Source organism: Daphnia carinata, chromosome 1 (assembly GCF_022539665.2).
Source record: "Daphnia carinata strain CSIRO-1 chromosome 1, CSIRO_AGI_Dcar_HiC_V3, whole genome shotgun sequence".
Lineage (NCBI taxonomy): Eukaryota > Metazoa > Arthropoda > Branchiopoda > Diplostraca > Daphniidae > Daphnia > Daphnia carinata.
Genome location: NC_081331.1, coordinates 5685129 through 5705596, shown reverse-complemented (window position 1 = coordinate 5705596; position 20468 = coordinate 5685129). Strand labels below are relative to the sequence as shown.

At 38.9% G+C, this 20468-nt stretch overlaps 4 protein-coding genes and 1 long non-coding RNA gene across 6 annotated transcripts; 3 read left to right on the top strand and 2 right to left on the bottom strand.

Annotated features, from left to right (window-relative positions):
- Positions 1-106: 106 nt before the first annotated feature.
- LOC130691440 (protein Jumonji-like) lies at positions 107-4702 on the top strand. The gene is made up of 7 exons (XM_057514382.2): positions 107-392; positions 491-2747; positions 2821-3108; positions 3163-3298; positions 3385-3550; positions 3621-3844; positions 3919-4702. The coding sequence occupies exons 1-7, from the start codon at positions 313-315 to the stop codon at positions 4506-4508; spliced, it is 3741 nt and encodes a 1246-aa protein (XP_057370365.1). The 5' UTR covers positions 107-312; the 3' UTR covers positions 4509-4702.
- Positions 4703-5410: 708 nt separating this feature from the next.
- Positions 5411-8915, top strand: LOC130691442 (uncharacterized). Its single transcript, XM_057514385.2, has 9 exons — positions 5411-5660; positions 5733-5841; positions 5894-6284; positions 6349-6532; positions 6595-7048; positions 7113-7335; positions 7391-8213; positions 8275-8502; positions 8567-8915. The coding sequence occupies exons 1-9, from the start codon at positions 5517-5519 to the stop codon at positions 8723-8725; spliced, it is 2715 nt and encodes a 904-aa protein (XP_057370368.1). The 5' UTR covers positions 5411-5516; the 3' UTR covers positions 8726-8915.
- Positions 8916-10064: 1149 nt separating this feature from the next.
- Positions 10065-10616, top strand: LOC130691480 (uncharacterized). Its single transcript, XR_009001235.2, has 3 exons — positions 10065-10168; positions 10239-10422; positions 10485-10616. It is a non-coding gene; the product is annotated as an uncharacterized LOC130691480 (long non-coding RNA).
- Positions 10617-16432: 5816 nt separating this feature from the next.
- LOC130691468 (uncharacterized) lies at positions 16433-17141 on the bottom strand. Of its 2 annotated transcripts, XM_057514423.2 has the most exons (4): positions 17039-17141; positions 16830-16973; positions 16656-16774; positions 16433-16598 (listed from the first exon to the last, which is right to left on the bottom strand). In XM_057514423.2, the coding sequence occupies exons 2-4, from the start codon at positions 16969-16971 to the stop codon at positions 16491-16493; spliced, it is 369 nt and encodes a 122-aa protein (XP_057370406.1). In that variant the 5' UTR covers positions 16972-16973; positions 17039-17141; the 3' UTR covers positions 16433-16490. The 2 variants fall into 2 exon arrangements, with proteins under 2 accessions (XP_057370406.1, XP_057370405.1); XM_057514422.2 differs by lacking the exon at positions 17039-17141 and having other exon boundaries at positions 16830-17032.
- A 618-nt stretch (positions 17142-17759) lies between these two features.
- LOC130691455 (histone-binding protein N1/N2-like) lies at positions 17760-19825 on the bottom strand. Its single transcript, XM_057514407.2, has 6 exons — positions 19600-19825; positions 19309-19532; positions 18741-19254; positions 18516-18671; positions 18323-18445; positions 17760-18259 (listed from the first exon to the last, which is right to left on the bottom strand). The coding sequence occupies exons 1-6, from the start codon at positions 19683-19685 to the stop codon at positions 17869-17871; spliced, it is 1494 nt and encodes a 497-aa protein (XP_057370390.1). The 5' UTR covers positions 19686-19825; the 3' UTR covers positions 17760-17868.
- Between the last annotated feature and the right edge of the window lie 643 nt (positions 19826-20468).

Here is a 20468-nt window from a genome sequence, read left to right as displayed (position 1 = left end):
ACCTGCAGAATCTCACCGAAACCCAAAACAACCAAACCAATCGACCAAAAAACTACCCGATTTACGCGGGGCAGATCCCCAAATTAGTTTGTAGATTGGGTTGATTGACGGGCACAAGCAAAGCGGCAACGTCGGCAGAACTACTTTGTTTATGCGTTGCGCCGTATGGAACAGCCAAGTCGCGCGTAAACTCACTGACATAAAAACTTCCTTTAGTTTTCCATTATATCTAGTGGTGGTATATTCGAGTGTTGGCACGAAGTTGTTTTTAGCTGAAGATGTTTGATCTTTTCCTTTATGTAAATTAATTTTATGTGTGCCATTATGTTGCTGAAAAAGAAAACAAAAGTGGCAGAGCTGAGAGAGTCTGGTGGGATGACAGAAGAGAGAAAGTACTTTTTGATTTTGCTATATATTGTTTACCTTTACGTAAGTTGTCCCATTGAAGGCATAGTTTTCAATTGCAAAAATTCTTTTTTTTTCTTTTCAGAACTAAAGTGCATGCACAACGAAAATTTGCTCAAGGAAGTCCAAGTTTTACCCTTTTAAAAGACAGAGAAAAGGAAAGTGGATCAACATACCAAACAAATCAATCAACTGCACCTGGTTCTACATATAATGACCCAGCAAATTATGTTGTTCCGGACGTTTGCCCGAAGACTGAAGATTTTTTAGAATTTTTGTGTTTTCGAAGTTGCCCAAATTTTCTTCCAAGTTCCTTAAACTATTTTGGGGATCCTGTACATCACAATTTCCCTAATGGAGTTCCCTCTTCAGAGCCTGTCATTCCATCTGGAAGCACAATTACCAAGCAAGAAATTTGCAGCAAAGTTGATCTGAAACAGGCAGAAGCCAAACTGCCAATGGCTTCCAAATCAAAGCCACTTAAACAAACATCACAAGTAAAGAAAATACCTAATGTTAATCAAACAAAAATCTCAGTTGGCCGGATTCATTCCAGCTTTCGCAAAACTATCGTCAATTCCGGAATAATGACTCGTATGGGTCTTATGAAATCTTGCACAGATCTTTCGGCTTCCAAAACCTCGAGAAACCTAACTCATAAAAATAAAAAGGTTCGTAAAGCAAGTCCCTTGCCGAAGAGAGTATCCACCCGTTCGCAGTTACGAAATGCAAAATTTCAGTCCAGTTCGAGTTCAGCGTCATCTAACGGCGATTCAGATTCGGATGCAGAAAGCTCAGATGGGCCAACTCCATCTTCTGCTACTGTGAAAAAAAGAAAACTGTCGCAAAACAATCGTACCTTATCCGCCAAGAAAATAACTTCAAACTTAGAACCTGTGACAATGAAAACTCGAATCCGTAACAAGGCGGAGAATCCCAGCGTCCCCGTGAGCAAAAATACTCGTCAGTCTTTAAAAACTGTGGTAGCATCTAATCATCCGCCAAAAAAAGCTTCCAAAGACCCTGCTAAAGCCGAATCTGTTCACTTACAACGAAAGCCATTGGATTCGGAATCGAAACGCTCTTCTGTTAACGAGAAGTCAAAAGTCTCATCTATCAAAGAAAATTCGAAAACAACGATGTTGAGGGAAAAAAACAAAAACTTGGTATCGGATTCTGACACAGTTAAATCGACTGTAGCAGCAAAACAGACTCGAGAATCATCTAAAAGACTCAAAAGCCCCCCAGTCGTTGCTTCCCCAACGCGACGTCCATCACGACGAACTAAAGAAGCTGCCACATTCTTTATGACGCTTATCGGTCAGGAAGAAGAATTTTATTCATCCGAATTAGACGATCACAATATACTTCAATGTTTGGAAGACGAACAGAAATCACCCCCTAAGAAGAAAAGTCGGATTCCTGTTGAACGCAATTCGAAACCGCACCCGTCGCCATCTCCTGTTGTTCGAGGAAAAAGAAACAGTGCTGAATTGTCAAGCAGTCGTGCAAAACGTCGATCAACTATCTTGCAAGAAGCAGCCAAACGTTTCACAGAATCGCAGAGCTCCAGCGACAGTTCAGATTCTGAAAAGGACGATTCATCATCCTCACTCTCTTCTTCTTTGCGCTCTTTATCTTCTTCGTCAAGCGAAGACGATGCACCTGTTCGCAGTATAAGAACGCGATCATTTGATCCTACTCGTTGTACCAAAACTTCGTCTAGCAAAACAAAGAAAGATGACACTCGCGGTGCACGAGCAATTATGACGAGGAAGAAATCATTGAGCCAAGCGCAAGAAACAAATACAAAAAAGCCAGCGCGATTGGAAACCAAAAATACTAAATCCACCAACATAGTAAAATCGGAGGCCAACACCCGCAAGCGACCTACCAATATCAAGAGGACGGTGGAAACTCCCCCATTAAATTATGACCTGAGTTCGTTGATCGATGCACCCGTTTTCCATCCGGACGAAAAAGAGTTTAATGACCCCATCGAATATTTAGAGAAAATTCAAAATGAATGTGAACGCTTTGGCATCTGCCGCATAGTTCCTCCAGCTTCATTCAAACCCGAGTGCCAAGTAGCAGATGGAATGCGTTTCACTGCCAACAACCAATATGTTCATCGAATGTTTCGCCGGAGAGGCACAAACTCGTGTATTTTAGAAGCCATTCACCGTCATCTTAGAGAACTCAACATAGATTACCAACCGCCCCCTTGCATTGGTGGCATCGAAGTAGATCTCCCTGGCCTCTATGAAGCTGTCCAAGATTTAGGAGGTCCAGGACACGTCCTCGAGAACGATTTGTGGTCTAAAGTTGCAGAGACATTGAAAGTAATCCACATCTCAATCCGATTGTCTTTTGAAACATTTAATAAAATCTTTTTTCTTCAATGTCCAACCCCAGATTCCTCAAGGTGCCCACGATCGTTTTTCAAAATTGGACTCTATCTATTGCAAGTACCTGCTCCCTTATGCGACTCTATCGGACGAAGAGCGCAAAAAACTAATGCACAAGATTGAATCCCAGAAGAACCGACATTTAACTGATGACGAAGATGAAAACGAATGCGTCGTTAAGGGCAGCAGTATGTCACTGAGTACGTTTTATCGTATTGCGCGCAATACTTTATCGATTTGGTTTCCCAATGCTAATTCATCAGCCACTGATGCATCTGATTTAGAACCAGCGCAGGTAAAAAAAACATAACTTCTAAGCATTCCCAAAGCAAAGAGATTATTATTGCAGGTGGAAGCCGCTTATTGGAAGCTAGTCACAAGACGTGCTGCACATGTGTGTGTCCATTCTGGTAACATCGATTCAGGCCAGTCTGGTTATGGATTTCCTTGCAACAAGACATCTAGACATCCATGGAACTTAAAAGGTATTTTTGTAAAAAGATTGAGCCAGAGCTATGTGATTATCCCTTTTTTCTCATTCTCTTTTTTTTTTAAATTGTTTATCATGTAGTGTTAACCAACAATAATGGATCGGTTTTACGCAGTCTTGGTCCCGTTCCGGGTTGCACTGTTCCCACGCTACACGTCAGTATGCTTTTCAGTGCCTCGTGTTGGTACCGTGACCCTCATGGCCTTCCATGGATTGATTATTTGCACACTGGGGCAGATAAAATATGGTAACTTAGCAATCTACCAGTTTAATCATAAAGTTAAGTATATTCTAAACACTATTTTGGGCTATCTCAGGTACGGAGTGCCTTCACTACAGGAATCTGTTTTACATCAAGCCATGAATAAGCTTGTTCCGGATCTCGTAAAGGGTGACAAATCCGTCTGGTTGTCTTCAGATACTGTCATGGTTCCTCCTACGATGTTAGCCGATCAGAAAGTCAGCCTGAGTCGCACCATACAAAAGTCTGGCCAGTTTGTTGTCGTATGGCCACGCGCGTTTACTTCTTCGCTGTCTACAGGTATGGTTTAGAGCATACAGAAAATCTAAGTCAAAATATGGGATTTAAAAACAAATTTGTTTGTTTACTCACAGGTTATAGCGTTTCGGAAAGCGTCTGCTTCGCTCCTATGGATTGGCTTTCTATTGGGGACGCTTGTTTCAAAGAACTTAGAATCAACAACGAACCCACTGTTTTCTCTTTGCAGCAGTTACTTTGGAGTATCGCTCATGACACTCGCTCAACTGTCAACGTCTTGAAACGTGTCCTACCCATATTGAAACCGGACATTGACGAGGAAATTCAACTGCGATCCAGTCTAAGAGACTTTGGTGTTCAGCAGTGGCGGAAGTTGCCAGTTACGACTGAGTCGAGCTCAAAAGATGGGAAAAAGCGACGGCAGACTTCTGTCACTGATGACGGTGAAATGGAGTGTGAAATATGCCAAGCTAGTCTCTTCTTTTCGCGAGCTGAATGCCATTCCAAAGCAGATTCACCTGTAACTTGGTGTCTAATGCATGCTCTTAAGAAAATCAAAGACCACCCTCGAGTCACACAACATATTAGGGTGTTTTACGTTCACGATGAAGCAGAGCTTCGTAAAACAGTGCAAAGTCTGCAAGATCACGTAAAAAGTAAAGCCTTGCGAAGGGCGCCGGTGCATCACCGAAGCTCGACTTTGTAATGAAAACAAGCTCCAGAATAGATTTTATGGATTCATTAATCAAACTTTCAAGCAATTGGTTTACAAATTACAGTTGCCAAGTGTGTAAGTATTTAACCTCAGGAATTTGAAAACAGAAACTCGTTTGTAATAATTTCCTTGACATGTGTAACTAGGTTTTTAATAAAAAAACAACCGTGGAAATCGAAGAGCAACGAATGTATCGTCGGCTCCTTCGACATTTGTCTTTTCCCTAATTTTCAGAAAACAGAAAATATTAATTATAGTTAAACTTAAACTTAAACTTAAACTTAAACTTCTAGCATTGTAGGTAAATGCTTTTTGCATCTAAAATACGAGGGTACAATGTAAAGGTGCCCATTTGACTTCCAGCCAAGAAACAAGTGAAGTATATGCGGACCCGTTACGGGCAAAAGGGTCCTGTTTGGTCAATCCAATAACTTGACGCCGCTTGACTTATCAGGGCTCAATTTCGTTGGTAGGCAAATCACGCTAATTTTTTTTTTTTTTTAAATAATTTGGCGCCACTTAAGCCGCCATTTTTAAAGGTGACTACTTCCTTTGACCACTTACACCGAACTGAATCGCTTGAAACAAATCTACCCGGGTTGTAAACGATTAATACTTTTTCAGGCAGACCGGTGCGGTAGATTACAGGTAATCGGGGATGAAATCTCAACTGGGTAGAACTTTATTAATGTATCAACAAACTTGATTTTGATCTTCTAAAATGAATTCAGGGGTACATGGCACGATGGTCAACCTTTAGGGCTATCCTACTTCCTGCCCCACTTTGACAAAAAAGTTACTTAATCGTACCCGAGTAGCTTTTTTTTCGAAAACCGTGAGGTGGGAACCCCGATTACAGTAAATGAGAACCGGATCCCTATGTCTGGTGAACGATAAAACTGTTGACAGGAAAGAGAGTCCCTGTCGGGAAATTCGTCTGTCTGTTTGGAACATTTGCGTTACTGAGCGTTGTGTTTAAAATGATATTACGTACAAACAATGGCGTGTTTTAATGATGACCACGAATTAGACAACGAAAAGTATTATGTAGAAATTCTTCGTTATCTTGAAGATCCAACTGGGGTGAACATCAATACCAGCACAAAAGCCCAATGGATCAGAACACAAGCCGCAAATTATTTCGTATGCTATTGTGTTTTTTTTGCATCTCATATACAGTTGTTATTTCATAATTCTTATGCTAATTCTTTGAAGCTGAAAAATGGAGAATTGTACTATGGTAGGCGCAAACCTCGAAAAGTTGTACTCGATAAGAATGCTAAAGCTTCAATTTTAGAACAGATTCATGTTGATGGAACTAAAGGTAAGTGTGAATAGGATACATAAAGGAGTGCTTAACATGCTTATAATCTTAGGCTTTCACAATGGAGTTAAAAAAATGCACAGGATGTTACAGCAAACACATTTTTGGAGATACTCTTATAAAAGCATAACCGAATATGTCCAAAATTGTATGGTGTGTAAGTCAAATTCCACAACAACTCTTCACCTTGTGAAACCAAACAAAGTTACGTCTCCTTGGACTGAAATTGAATTTCATCAAATCAAACCAAATCAATCTTCTCAAGAGAAGTTCTTGCTGTTGATACTTTATGATCCAGTATCCTTTTGGATTTCAGTAGCAGCAATCAAACCTAGTTCTTATGACATGGCTGAATTCTTGTTTGAAAATTTGTGCAGCTATGGTGTAGCTATATGCACAGTGTATGGATTGAATTCATTTGAATTCATGGAACTCAAAGGAGAGTAAGATACTATGATTATCAGTAAAAGTAAAGGATAGTTGATTGACTGATTAATTATCACTAAGGTTCACCAAGCTGATTTCTGCGACAGAAACAGCTACTGTTCTAAATGCGGAAACCCACTTAAAATTCTCGGAGAAGGAATCTGCTGAGTTTGATGCCAATATTAAAACAAGAATAGACACGTATCTAGCGGAACATCCTAATGATTGGCACAAACGACCAACGATACTCGGTTGGTTATGGAAGGTAATGTTGTAGACTTCATAATGTTAGGAGGAAATGATTGCAACTATTTGTTCAATTTCCAGTTAAGGAACGAGATTGTCAAAAACACTTCGGCGTTGGACACCATATCCAAACGCTGTTTTACGAAAACAAGCGATGCCGGAAATCTATTCCCAAAAACACGGAAAAAATCGAAATTGTTCGATTGTCCCCCATGTGACGAAACATCATCTAGTGAAAACCGATTGACGCGGAGGTCTAACTTAAAACATCGGATGTTGGGCGCTGGGAGCACGCTCCATGAAACAGATGATACATCCGCAAACCCATCTTTGGACAACAGAACGTCTACTTCGACTGCCGTAGCCGCCGTTAGAGCTTTAATCGCCCAAACAAAGGATGTGCGCAAATCAAGAAATGAAGGTCATAAGCGGGGTGAATATCACCGCTACACTCCTGAAATGAAGGAAGCAATCGCAATACATGCCATGCGTCATGGTACTCACAATGCCGCACGCACTTTCAGTACCTCTCTAGGTAGTATGTTGGGCATCCTTCGTGTAAAATCATTACGCTTTGCTGCACATTTAACAATAATCAGGTTTCCCGGTGAGCTACAGCAGTGTTAGGAATTTCGTTCAGGCCCACCATGCATTCAGTTCTCAACTTAAGGCAGAAATTGGACGCCATGCTGCAGAATGTGGGCTTGACGCTACCCAAAAGCTTTATTCAACTAAGTTGGAAAAAACGATCAGCATCTCCTTAATAAGAAAGTTTCGTCGTATGTATCTCCGTATGACTCCAGCCAATCAACTTGATCATAGGTAACTACTTAGTTTTTCTGTTAAAACTTGTTTTCATTGGGGTGTACATTTTCAGTGGATCACGGAAATCGATATCACTCGCACGCCATCTATTTTGCGCCTCAGTCCGAGAAGAAATTGGAAAATATGCGGCTGTACATGGAGTACCAGCAGCTGTGCAGCATTTCAGTGACAAATTGCAATTCTCTGTAAAAGAAAGCACGGTGCGGAAATTCAAAAAAATATTTGGGACCCCAGCATCAGAGCTTCGTCGTAAGCTTTCGTCAGCATCATCTATGCATCCTCCACCTCCTCCCCCTTCACCACCTTCATCGGTCGCCCCTCCTTCCTCTTTACCAGTTCTTCAGCAACATCCGGACGCTGGTTACTATCACCAACCTTATGGGCACTACACCAACACACACATGTATGTCGGTCATCAGTCAGCAAACAACTACCATAACCAACACCAGAACATGTACCATGTGATGTCCCAGCCAGTCCCCCCTTATCCGTCCTACAGTTCTTTGCCACCACCTCCCCAATATCAGCCATCTTTTAGCTCTGTCCAGCTACCAGCGTATTCAAGGAACTGGAATGAAGAGTGTTCTGACGTTTCAGCGTCCATAGTTCACCATCCTTCGGAAAATCCTCCCACGTCCACTTGCCTTCCTGTTCCTAGAACTCCTTCCCCAGCGATTGTTCCTCCTCCTCCTCCACCGCTTGAATTAAATCCCGCTGTTCAAACATCCGTTCGACATGAGATGCCAGCTCAGAAAACTAAAACGTCAAAAAAAAATGGTCGAGGTAGCTATGCGACGTACCCTCCACAATTTCGTTTAGAAATTGGACGCTTTGCAGCCGAGTATGGATGTCAAGAAGCAGCAGATTATTTCAAAGTACGTAAAAGAATTTCTTCTGAGTACGCACTTCGTAAGTTGATTGTTTTCACTTTTTAAGGAAAGAGTAGGCCACGAAATTCCTGAGAGCACAGTCCGAGGATTGCGAGACAAATACGTTGCACAGCAGAGGACTTCCGAAGAACAAATCACCAACCTGAACGTACTTCCCCGCGGAAGACCACTCCGTCTAGGACCGCACGACGAAGCCGTTCAGGAATGCATTCGGGAACTCAAACGCTCCGGAGAACGTGTCAACGCGTTTGTCGCTATGGCTACTGCCCGCCAGGTACTTTCACAGATTACCGTTGCTTGTGATTCTGCTTCTGATCAATATGTCTTTTTATACTAAGGTTCTCCTCCAAAAAGAGCCATCTCTTTTACCAGAATTTGGTGGCCCTGTTAAATTAACAACTAACTGGGCCAAATCGTTTTTGAAAAGAATGGGTATCAACAAAGAAAACACGTCACATAATGACGACGCAACTTCTTCTAATATACCACCGGACTAAAGAAGTATGTTAAAACTAGAACTTCACAAGCGATTCAGAATTTCACGTTTACCATAAAATTGGGGGGTATAATTGTTTTACCTGAAGAAAGCAACCGTGTATTCATCACAGTGGCGATGTCGGACTTCCAAAAGAATTCAGTTCTCTTTGTGCAATTTCAATAATAAACCGAAACGGTGATAAACTTTCATTGACGTGTTGCTTCATCAATTCCATCAATTGAATTTGATCAATGATATTGTTCTGTTGATTGGTAGGGAAAAAAGTTTTGCTTCACCTTTATGTTACCAGGTTAGGGAAAAGGCTTCTATATGAATTAAGGTAAAGATTAAAAGAAGCCCCCAATCTCTTCACATTTATGCCTACTAATTATTGTCTCATTTTGGCTAAATTTGAGACTTAGTTAAAAATATATAAATTCTTTTTTTTTCGACCGTAGCCATCTACCGGTCAGACTCGTTATTACAGGCATGTAGGCAATTTGAGTCCATTGGATCCCAATGGCAGTGAGTTGAGTAGCGTGGCTGGAGAAAAACGCGTGGCTGGAGAAAAATATTTAAAAATGGATAAGATAATAAAAGATAAGGATGTAAGTATAAAGATTATTATATTGGTTTTAAATTATTTATTATTGCTTATTAGATCATCGTTTTGGAAATATATCGAATTGAATAACTTTGATGTGTCATGCTAGCGCTGTAGCGTACTGGCGCGCCAGTCGTATTTTAATTCGGTGTTTTTCCAAAACTGTTGATGTTATGAAAAAAAATAGCAATTTTCTCGAAATCAGTATTCGATTTTGAGTATATTCTGGCATTTTCAAGCAATTCCAACGATGGTCAATTTTTGACGGTTTTTGAGGCAATTTTTCCACGGTCATTTTCTTCGTTTTTCTCCGTTTTGTTATGCCCAATGTCAAAACAAAGCCGATATTCGTGATCAGCGTTCAATTTCAAATCGGAATAATGTATTTTAAGCTAAATTAAGCAAGGATTACGAAAATTGATATCTTTTACACGTGAACCTTATGGCATTTGAATTATTAGAAGTGAAAGTTGCTACAGCCCTTAGTCTTGCCCCGGACGATCGCTGAAACCCAATGCAGAAAACTGAATATCGTACCAATAGGTGGCTATAGTGTTTGGGGGATCGTCTGCAGTAAAAATTCTTGATAGAAAGTTGGTACTGATTTTTTATTCGACGCTTAATACTGTTAAATACTATGGCAATCCGTTTTACCCCCCCCCCCAAAAAAAAAAAATCACAATTTTTTCTTTTTTTTCTCATTTGTGTTTTTTAGCTCAAATTTTGAGTCTACAATTAAGTAGTTACTGGGAAAAAAACAAATTAGAACAGGGCACTTTCCAAACAGTGAAGGAGGTTTTTCCAAACTCATCCCTAACTGAACATGAGGATGAATTGGCATTAGGTGAACACAGTCAGGTACCTACACTTTTCAAATAAGAATTCAAAATAAGTATAGAATTTTAACAAACAATTATTTATTGTTTAGTTATTCAGTCTACCACCTGACAGTGTGTTGAAGTTAAATTCTGTTAGTGCTGCACTAAAAGAATTGTTAGTAATAAGTCCATGCGGCGAAGGAAGTGAACAACTGTGGGACCGTATTTGGGCTGAAAATGGGTGTGGTACGGAAACCCAGAAATAGCACGAGTTCAACATAAAACATGAATTAGGTACTTTTCGGTTTTTTGTCTATCGAAAAAGTATTTTTAATGCTATTATTTTGCATTCACAGAATTTTAGTGGGGGATCAAGTCAAGTCTGGAAGTGTTACAGGATGGAAGAGTGAGCCTACAGTTGAAAAACACTGAAAGTGCATTACCATTAAGGTATGAGGTAAAGTAATAGAGTATGCAAATTGTCTAATGAGAAGTACCATCTTGTGTGAATGAATACTGTGTAACAGCAATCCTTTATAGTTCTGTCACAGCTAGAAGCCTCAAATAATTCTGCTTCTCTTGCTAAAGAACAACTTGTCCTTTACGTTCAGAGTGTTGGTGAAGCTGGGTACTTAAATGGCCCTAAAGATGTTTTAATGTTGCTGCTGTTGCAGAGATGAACATCATACATGGACTCTTTAGGTATGAAAGGAATTTTCTTGAAAATTTTTTGAATTTATGATGAAGCTTTTCTCCTCCTTTTTGCCAACCAGGTGTAATCTACAAAAAAAAAATTTTATCCAATAGGAAAGGAATTTCAGCATACTGGGAACACAACTATCAACAATGCAACATTCTAGGGGTGCTATTTTATCATTCAAGAGCCTTATACAATGATTTTCATCTGCAATTTGTATGGCCTTTCCCAAGCTTCTGCTAGAAGTTGAATCTATAAGTCATGTAAGTCACATGAGCAACAATTGAGATGCTTAATGGTGTTTTTCTTTTCTCATTGTAGGTTAATAGTAACATTGGATCTGAAAAAATTCTTGGTTGGGGCATGACACTGAATAAATTGTAATGATTGAATGGATGACATGACATTTCTATACTTCATTCGGATTCCCGAGACGGTATTTTATATTAAAAAAATTGAAGTGCATATCTGGGCTCCCTTCCTTTCCGTAGCCCCGTTTCCCCTTGACTCGTAATAAGCCCGTAGGGGGTCATGCCCCTACTGTACGGTATATATAAAAACAACATATACCGAGGTTTGGAGGGCTCTGGCCGGAAAGGGGACGTGGATGTCCGCTTAGTCCGATGATGTGTTCACGGAGGGCTCTGTGGCTACCCACAAATCCGAACTAAAGGTTAATCGCTCCTGTAAAAATGTTCCAAATCTTCAGCTCTTCTTCCGGCTTCTCTTAGCCAATCACCGGGTAATCTCCCCGGTGGGTCAACAAGGCAGTGTCTCCCCCTGCCTGGGTTGACGGCAACTTTTGAAAGGGCTATTGTGCCTTTTTAAAGTTGCAAAAATAATTGTAATATGCAGAGAATTGTCAATAAATTTTTTTTTATAAAATATTTTTTGCAAAATTTGTCTCTTTCATTGTCTGTGTTCGCTTTGTTCACACATTACAATTACCAATTTTTTTTTATTTAGCTTGCTCAATTCATCTTTATTGTTTTTGCCACCGTTGTATCGTTTATCTGTAAGTATTCAATTATTATTATTACACTTTTTGAATTCTTGAACTTAGACAAGGAACAACGTGTAATACCTGGATATTTTCTGAAGTTATTTTGTATTTATATGTTGTTTTACTGGCATGGGAATCGATCCCTAGACATTCAGCGTGCAACGCCGATGCTCTAACATTGAGCCACGAGATATATTTAAAATTTTTATTAGCGCATATCATATGTTATCGTCTAGGATGTTTCTGCAGTCTTTCACAACTATATGTTTATCTTTCTATTGCTTTCGTAAGGTCCATAGCTCTGTGGTAGAGCATTCAGCTGCAATAACTGTTACCCTGGGTTCAAAACTTACTAGATGTATAAAGATCTATATCTAAATGGAGAAAAGAATATTGCAGTAATGCATTTCAGTTTTATTCAAAGTGTAAATGCAAGTCCGCAAGTGACTAGAAAAAAGCCAACTTCACATCATATGATTCATGGCTCATTGGTAGAGCATCGGCGCGGTATGCCGAACATCCAGCGTTCGATCCCTGGATAATAATTGAATGCCTACAGATAAACGATAAACTAATGGAAACAATGGTTACCAACAAAGCTGGCATAAAACAATATAGGTGAATTGAGCAAGCTAATTAAAAAAAAAGGCGATATATGTAATGTGTGAACACAGCGAACACAGACAATGAAAGAGACAAATTTTGCAAAAAATATTTTAAAAAAAAAAAATTTATTGACAATTCTCTGCATATTACAATTATTTTTGCAACTTTAAAAAGGCACAATAGCCCTTTCAAAAGTTGCCGTCAACCCAGGCAGGGGGAGACACTGCCTTGTTGACCCACCGGGGAGATTACCCGGTGATTGGCTAAGAGAAGCCGGAAGAAGAGCTGAAGATTTGGAACATTTTTACAGGAGCGATTAACCTTTAGTTCGGATTTGTGGGTAGCCACAGAGCCCTCCGTGAACACATCATCGGACTAAGCGGACATCCACGTCCCCTTTCCGGCCAGAGCCCTCCAAACCTCGGTATATGTTGTTTTTATATATACCGTACAGTAGGGGCATGACCCCCTACGGGCTTATTACGAGTCAAGGGGAAACGGGGCTACGGAAAGGAAGGGAGCCCAGATATGCACTTCAATTTTTTAAATATAAAATACCGTCTCGGGAATCCGAATGAAGTATAGAAATGTCATGTCATCCATTCAATCATTACAATTTATTCAGTGTCATGCCCCAACCAAGAATTTTTTCAGATCCAATGTTACTATTAACCTACAATGAGAAAAGAAAAACACCATTAAGCATCTCAATTGTTGCTCATGTGACTTACATGACTTATAGATTCAACTTCTAGCAGAAGCTTGGGAAAGGCCATACAAATTGCAGATGAAAATCATTGTATAAGGCTCTTGAATGATAAAATAGCACCCCTAGAATGTTGCATTGTTGATAGTTGTGTTCCCAGTATGCTGAAATTCCTTTCCTATTGGATAAAATTTTTTTTTTTTTGTAGATTACACCTGGTTGGCAAAAAGGAAGAGAAAAGCTTCGTCATCATAAATTCAAAAAATTTTGAAGAAAATTCTTTTCATACCTAAAGAGTCCATGTATGATGTTCATCTCTGCAACAGCAGCAACATTAAAACATCTTTAGGGCCATTTAAGTACCCAGCTTCACCAACACTGTGAACATAAAGGACAAGTTGTTCTTTAGCAAGAGAAGCAGAATTATTTGAGGCTTCTAGCTGTGACAGAACTATAAAGGATTGCTGTTACACAGGATTCATTCACACAAGATGGTACTTCTCATTAGACAATTTGCATACTCTATTACTTTACCTCATACCTTAATGGTAATGCACTTTCAGTGTTTTTCAACTGTAGGCTCACTCTTCCATCCTGTAACACTTCCAGACTTGACTTGATCCCCCACTAAAATTCTGTGAATGCAAAATAATAGCATTAAAAATACTTTTTTGATAGACAAAAAACCGAAAAGTACCTAATTCATGTTTTATGTTGAACTCGTGCTATTTCTGGATTTCCTTACCACACCCATTTTCAGCCCAAATACGGTCCCACAATTGTTCACTTCCTTCGCTGCATGAACTTATTACTAACAATTCTTTTAGTGCAGCACTAACAGAATTTAACTTCAACACACTGTCAGGTGGTAGACTGAATAACTAAACAATAAATAATTGTTTGTTAAAATTATATACTTATTTTGAATTCTTATTTGAAAAGTTTAGGTACCTGGCTGTGTTCGCCTAATGCCAATTCATCCTCATGTTCAGTTAGGGATGAGTTTTGAAAAACCTCCTTCACTGTTTTGGGAACAGTTCCGTTCCAATTTGTTTTTTTCCCCTAGCTGAGCTTGTAGACTCAAAATTTGAGCTACAAAACACGAATGAATAAAAGCAAATAAATAGAATCATTACGTATTAGGCCTTACCATCCTTAGCTTTGCTGTTCTCTAATATTTTGTGTTGTTCTAATAATTGGGCCTGCAGCTTCATAATTTGATCTAATAAACAATAACTAATTATTGAAAACCAATATAATAATGTTTATACTTACCATCTTTTGTTGTATTATCTTATCAATTTTTCAATTGTTCCTCCAACCACGCGTTATTCTCCATCCACGCTACTGAACTAACTGCGAATGGCATCCAATGGACTGAAATTGCCTACGCCAGTAATAACGAGTCTGAGCGGTAGATGGCTACGTGTCGGAAAAAAAAGAAAAAAGTGTGATTTTTTTTTTTTTTTTTGGCGAACTTTTTTTTTTTTTGGTGTAAAACGAATTGCCATATAAAACGGATTGCCATAATAGCCTTCTCATTTTTTCATTTTTGGCCAAAATTGAAATTTGATTAAAAGTACATGATTCCGTTTCAGAATCGAATGCTTGCCACGGAAATCAAGGTTATTTTTCAATAGGTCTTATAGTTTTAACATTATACGTCAAAAACACAAGTCGGGCTTATTTTGTCGGGCTTATTTTGTCGGGCTTATTTTGTCGGGCTTAAAATTTATACATAAAAAAATTGACACTTATTGGAATTGGATGAAAATCACAGGATATACTTAAAATTGAATGTTGATTTCGATAAACTTGTTCTTTTTTCCATTAAGTCAATCGTTTTTGAAAAACACCGAATAATTGATAACGTTAGCGCGCTAGTACGCTACGGCGCAAAAAAAGTGTCGCTAACAGCACTTTGTTTTCTTTTATTTTCAAAACGGCTGGGTTAGGGAAAAAAGTAATAGCTGAATTGAAATCTGCGTTCAGTTTTATTATACTGTGTGAGTTTCGTCGAATTCCAAGAGATTTCGTTTTTGACCGATTTTGACAAAAGTGGGAAGGCTATAGCCTTCCCACTTTTTCAATTTTGGCCAAAATTTAAATTTGTTGGAATTCGTCGAGATTCACAGAAATGAAGTTTGCTTTCACGTAGTGCTTATAAATTTTTAAATAAACGGATGAAACGGGTCATAAATGCCGGCGCACCAGTAGCGCATTAATTCCATTTATTATAAAAACATCTGGTTGGACGAGAAAGCAAAAATTTTTCCTGATATCAGCATTTTATTTTAGGTTAATTTAAACCAAATTTAATGTCAAAATTACAAGACTGAATTTCCGCCATGCTCAAAATTAAGCCCGACAAAATAACCCCGACTTTTTCGACCATTTAATATTTTTGTCGAAACATCGAGATGTAGCTATAAAAATACGTGATTTTGATTCGAAATTAAACAACAATAAAAAATATGTCGTTTGTTTTTTTCCTAGTGCTTATAGTTATGGAATAAAGCGTAACAAACAACAAACCCAAATATGTGCGCTAAGTCAACCGTTATTGAAGTATATCAAAAGATTTCTAGGAAATCGTAAATCGGTCGTAATTTTAGGTTTTCGCTGCTAGATGGCGTTGTCTTGAAAACATTGTCTTAGGTAATTAATCCATGGGAAATACTTCAGGTACGATAAATTCGTTTCAGTGAGCCTAATCGAACACTCATTTTTAAAACTATTGTTTAAAATTCACTGCTGGAGCTGAGTGAAATTTAGCGTAGTTTAGCGTAGTGTCATAAAACGAATAGGCTAGTTGGGAAATTGTACACGCCATAAAAAAAAACAGGACAAGCGCAGCTCTAGAGCTGCACGCAGTGGCAGATCTACACAACTTGATAACAGCGTCGCGGTGGTAGGTTACCTATTTTGCAACGACCGTCGCGACCGTGCGTGATATACGTTTTTGGCTTTTCCCTCATGCAAAAGCATAGGGTTAACAAGAGCGTTCCTCTCGCAAGTAGATGAATATATTAGCTATTGAGAGAGTATAATAAAGTATGAATTGCAGGTCCTTTACAAATAAAAATTAATTAGGCTACTCATTATTCTTACTGAAAAAGCTTAAACTGGATACAAATAATATTGGCCCTACACAAGTTGAAATAAAAATGATTGCTGTTTGAGGACTGCAAATTCTAATAAGAGCTATTTATCAATATCATTTTATTATCTAGTTTTACAATTTATTGTCATAGTAATCCTTCAAATAATCTTCCTTCAAAATGATACTTACTAGAATGGGACGAACGATTTATTAATGCCTAAATCCTCTACATTTAACCTCAAGTTACTCAAGCAGACGGGTACTTCTTTAAAATTTTGTTCAAGGTTCTATATGGCAACTTGGATTTCGTTCCAGCCATGGTACTTTCCATATTTTTGGCTTGTTGATGATCATTCTGTAAATGTCGAAATTGTCAATCTATATTGCAAGATGTGAAGGTATGAAGACTTACCGTAAAATTTGTATAGCATGACTGAAATGCACCGATCTCTTTTGAACACAATGCTTGGTTGAAATCATGCTTTTTGAAGCAGGCCAACATTACAGCCATGTCTTGGAGACAAGCCACCTCTATGCATAATTTTTTAAGGTCAAATTTCATGTTTATAGGTTAAAGAATTTATACCTGATGTTCTGTCACCCTTTCCAGAAACTGAGTCCTTCAACTTCAACGGTAAAATTTCTTGAAACGGAACCGGTTCCCTACAAGGTCTTCGTCCGTTTGCCTTGTTTACACCAACGGTGAAGCGTGGTGTCATTGCCGCCATTTCTAGTGAAATTCAATTATTAATAAAGAAAAACTTGTAAATAGTTGACTTCAGAATCATCACTGACTCAACTCTTGCTGATGGGCTAAATGCTCAATGGACCGGTAACGTGGTAAGCAAATGTTACTCCACTGTTGTCATGTTATGTATACTTTCTATTTATTACGGCGATAGTGTGCGCTGAGGTGTACGGTCTGCTGCGATAGATGGCACCGTGACAGACAGCCTGAGTGGATCTGGATTGAAAGGGATAGTCAACTTCGTATTTTCGGCACCTTTTGACTCAAAAACGATTCAAGTTAATTTAGCAATGGCGATGTTCAAACGAAAAGTTCACCTCAATTAAAACCATAGCTTACTGACGACGAATCGATTTGAATAATCTCTTGAAATTATCCGATATGTAAAACCGTTACGATGATTTTTAACGCAATGCTTGGAAAACTGAATCAGAAGCCAACAAATAAACAGCGATAGATTAAAATAGTCACAGCAAGAACATTTTTGATCGCGCAATGAAAAAGTATCCCAAAATTTACTGCTACAGGCATTGGCGATTTAGTGTTGAACTTCAAAGGCCTATTGGTTCTATAACTTTATACATTAGTCGGCCTCTTCACGGCACGAGTGCTCAATTTTTTCCTGTACAAAATGTTACATATCTCTAGTATTGTATAAGCAACAAATTAAAAATGAATAAATGTTAGTTCTGTGATACCGCCTGTGACATAAATTTTTCCGAACGAACTTTTACAACTTACACGATATTGGACCTTCGATATGATAAATACTACGAAAAACATGTAGGTTGTATTATTCGAGTACGATTAATATTAGCAAGTTTTAAAACTGAGTTGAGAAGAGCACGGGGAAGTTATACTCCATCTTCTCTGACGATTAAACAACCGCTGCGTCTGCAACAGCGACACCAGGACAGATTTTTTTGGCTGCCGATGCATCAGTTTCAGCATTGTCCTCTGGCTTTCTTTTTTTTCGAATCAAGTGCGTGATATCGGTGGCAGGCTTTCCTGCACTCGGTGATTCTCCAGAAAGTGTAGCCACCTCAGTTTCCATACTACCATTCCCTGCAGCTGAATTGGTAGATGTTCCTGGTTCGCTTGTGCCGTTTTCGGCAATTTTGCGAAGTGCCTCCTTCTCCAAATCAATTGTATCGGCAATTTTTTCACGAATATCAGGTAACAAAGTTTCCAGCTCCTCAATTTCACCCTCAATAGTATGAAACAAGTTTTTAGGCTCTTCCATGGATGGCTTTTTCTCCGCAGGATTCCTAGATATCAAGATCACCCATTGTCATATGTTTTGATAAAAATAGTAAATTTTTATAACTCACTTGAGGTTTTCTATTCTAAGTTGGATTACAGACGCCGCCGCTTCAAAACTATTCACAGCTTCCTTGAAGTCGGTCGTAAATGTGTATGCGACACCAAGTTGATAGTGCGTTTCGGCCACAGATCTATAGTTATGCAAATCATTTTTTTTTTTTAAGGAGAAGCTAATCAACACGCTTTAACTGGAATCAAAACCTGCTATCAGCTGGGAATGACGCTTTTTGGATCTCAAGGCATTTTTGCAAATCCTCTATTGCTGACGCATAATTTTCTGATTCAATTGCTACTTCAGCCAATCTAATAAGAGCGTCGGCCAGCTTTGGTTTTGCTAGCGGATCTGTTTCAGCTTTCCTAACGAATCGCACATTTGGATTTAAAAATCATCTCAGGACAAGTAAAAATATGAAGCAAAAATGCTACCTCTGATAAATATTTTTGGCCAATTCAAAGACTTCCCAAGCAAGTTGAAGATTTGAAACTTCATCTGCTGTGATATCTTCATCAGCAGAATCAACTTTGTCTCCTGTAGCAGGGCCAGCAGCCTTCAAAGATTTGCCTTTTGATTCATTTTTGGGTTTTGCAACAATTGTTTCTTCAGATTTTCCATCAATATCTTCAAGAGCTTTTCTGTCCGAGTTCAACTCTGAGTCATTTCCTTTTGTCTGTTCAGAACTTTCCTTCATTTCGACATCCCCAGATTTTCCCTCCTCTTCTTTAGGTTTCATTTTTTCTTGAGCATCCTCAGAACTTGATTTTTCCTCTTTTGAACCATCAATGTTCTCCTTACATTCAGATTCCGCTGATTTCTCAGCTTCTCCATTTGTCTTCATCTCTCCATTAGCAACCTTTTCTTCCTCTTCTTCCTCACTTTCGTCTTCATCATCACCATTTTCTTCATCCTCCGATTCAGAGCTGTCTTCACCTTCTTTTTCCCCTATAGCGAAAAGCCTATGCACAAAAACTCAAATAAGACATAGTAACTCATTACCTTCTACAGCATCTCCTAAGACATCAGTATTGGTTCGAGCCATTTCCAAAAGAGCCATGCCGTAATAGTAGTAGGACTCAGCACATTCATCTGCAAACTCTCCATACTGCTCAACAAGTAACTGAGATGATTCTGCTAGAGCAGCAATGGCAGATGGAATATCAGATACAAGGAGATGGCGACGACCTTGTACCAATAGGTTCATGGCAATTTCGGTGATTTGCCTGTGATCAGTAACGGAAAACAATCTCGTCATCACGTGCTAGCCAATCTTATAAAGAAGTTAAATACTCTTTTTTTGATGACGATTCTACAGCGCCACTAGCAGTGGCAGTTTCCGCCGATGCTCCGTCCACAGTGGAGGGAATGTCTGCCATTTTTTCTCCAACGCAAAAATTACAAACGCAACAAATGGATAAACGAAAAAGCCGTTAAATATGCACAATGGTTAGACGACAACTTGATACGTCGGTAGGTGTGTGAGAAGTAGGATTGCAGACGGTTCAGATCAGACTATTCGCCCCTTCGCGAGGGCGAGCACACAACGACATAATAATTGGCGGGAAGCGACACAAACACCATCTAGAAGAAAAAATTGTGTCGTTTGACCATATTCCAAAGACATTTGGAAAACCGTGTAAACACAGATTATCAGTCACAAGCTGGAGCAGTTAGCCGCCTAGAATCTACGAAAATTTTCGCGCATCGATACACTGGTATATTGTTCCGTAACTCTCTTGGAAAACGTTTGGATTGCATATTTTTTTGGCGGTGGATACCTTGGAGTCGATTCAAATTGGAACACGTAATCAATTTGACTACTTCAATTATCGTGTTGACTGCTAGCTTTGCTAGATTTCTTACCAGCAGCTCCTCTTCTGTAAATGCAAATCACAAGACAAATAACAGGACAAGAAATTTAGAAGCCAAGTCCAGTTTTTATGGGAGCAAACACTTTGTAATGCTCAATGAATGCTTTGAAAAAAATCAAACAGAAACAATCATTGGAGCAGAAGCACTTTCCTGGCCAGCCAAGCCGATCCCAATAAAATGCTACACATTTTGACCACAATCAAAGTAAGACGAGCTGCATTAGCTGGAGACAGAGAAAGTTTTGTAAAAAAAAAAAAAAAAAAAAAAAAAATTGATCGGAAGTTACT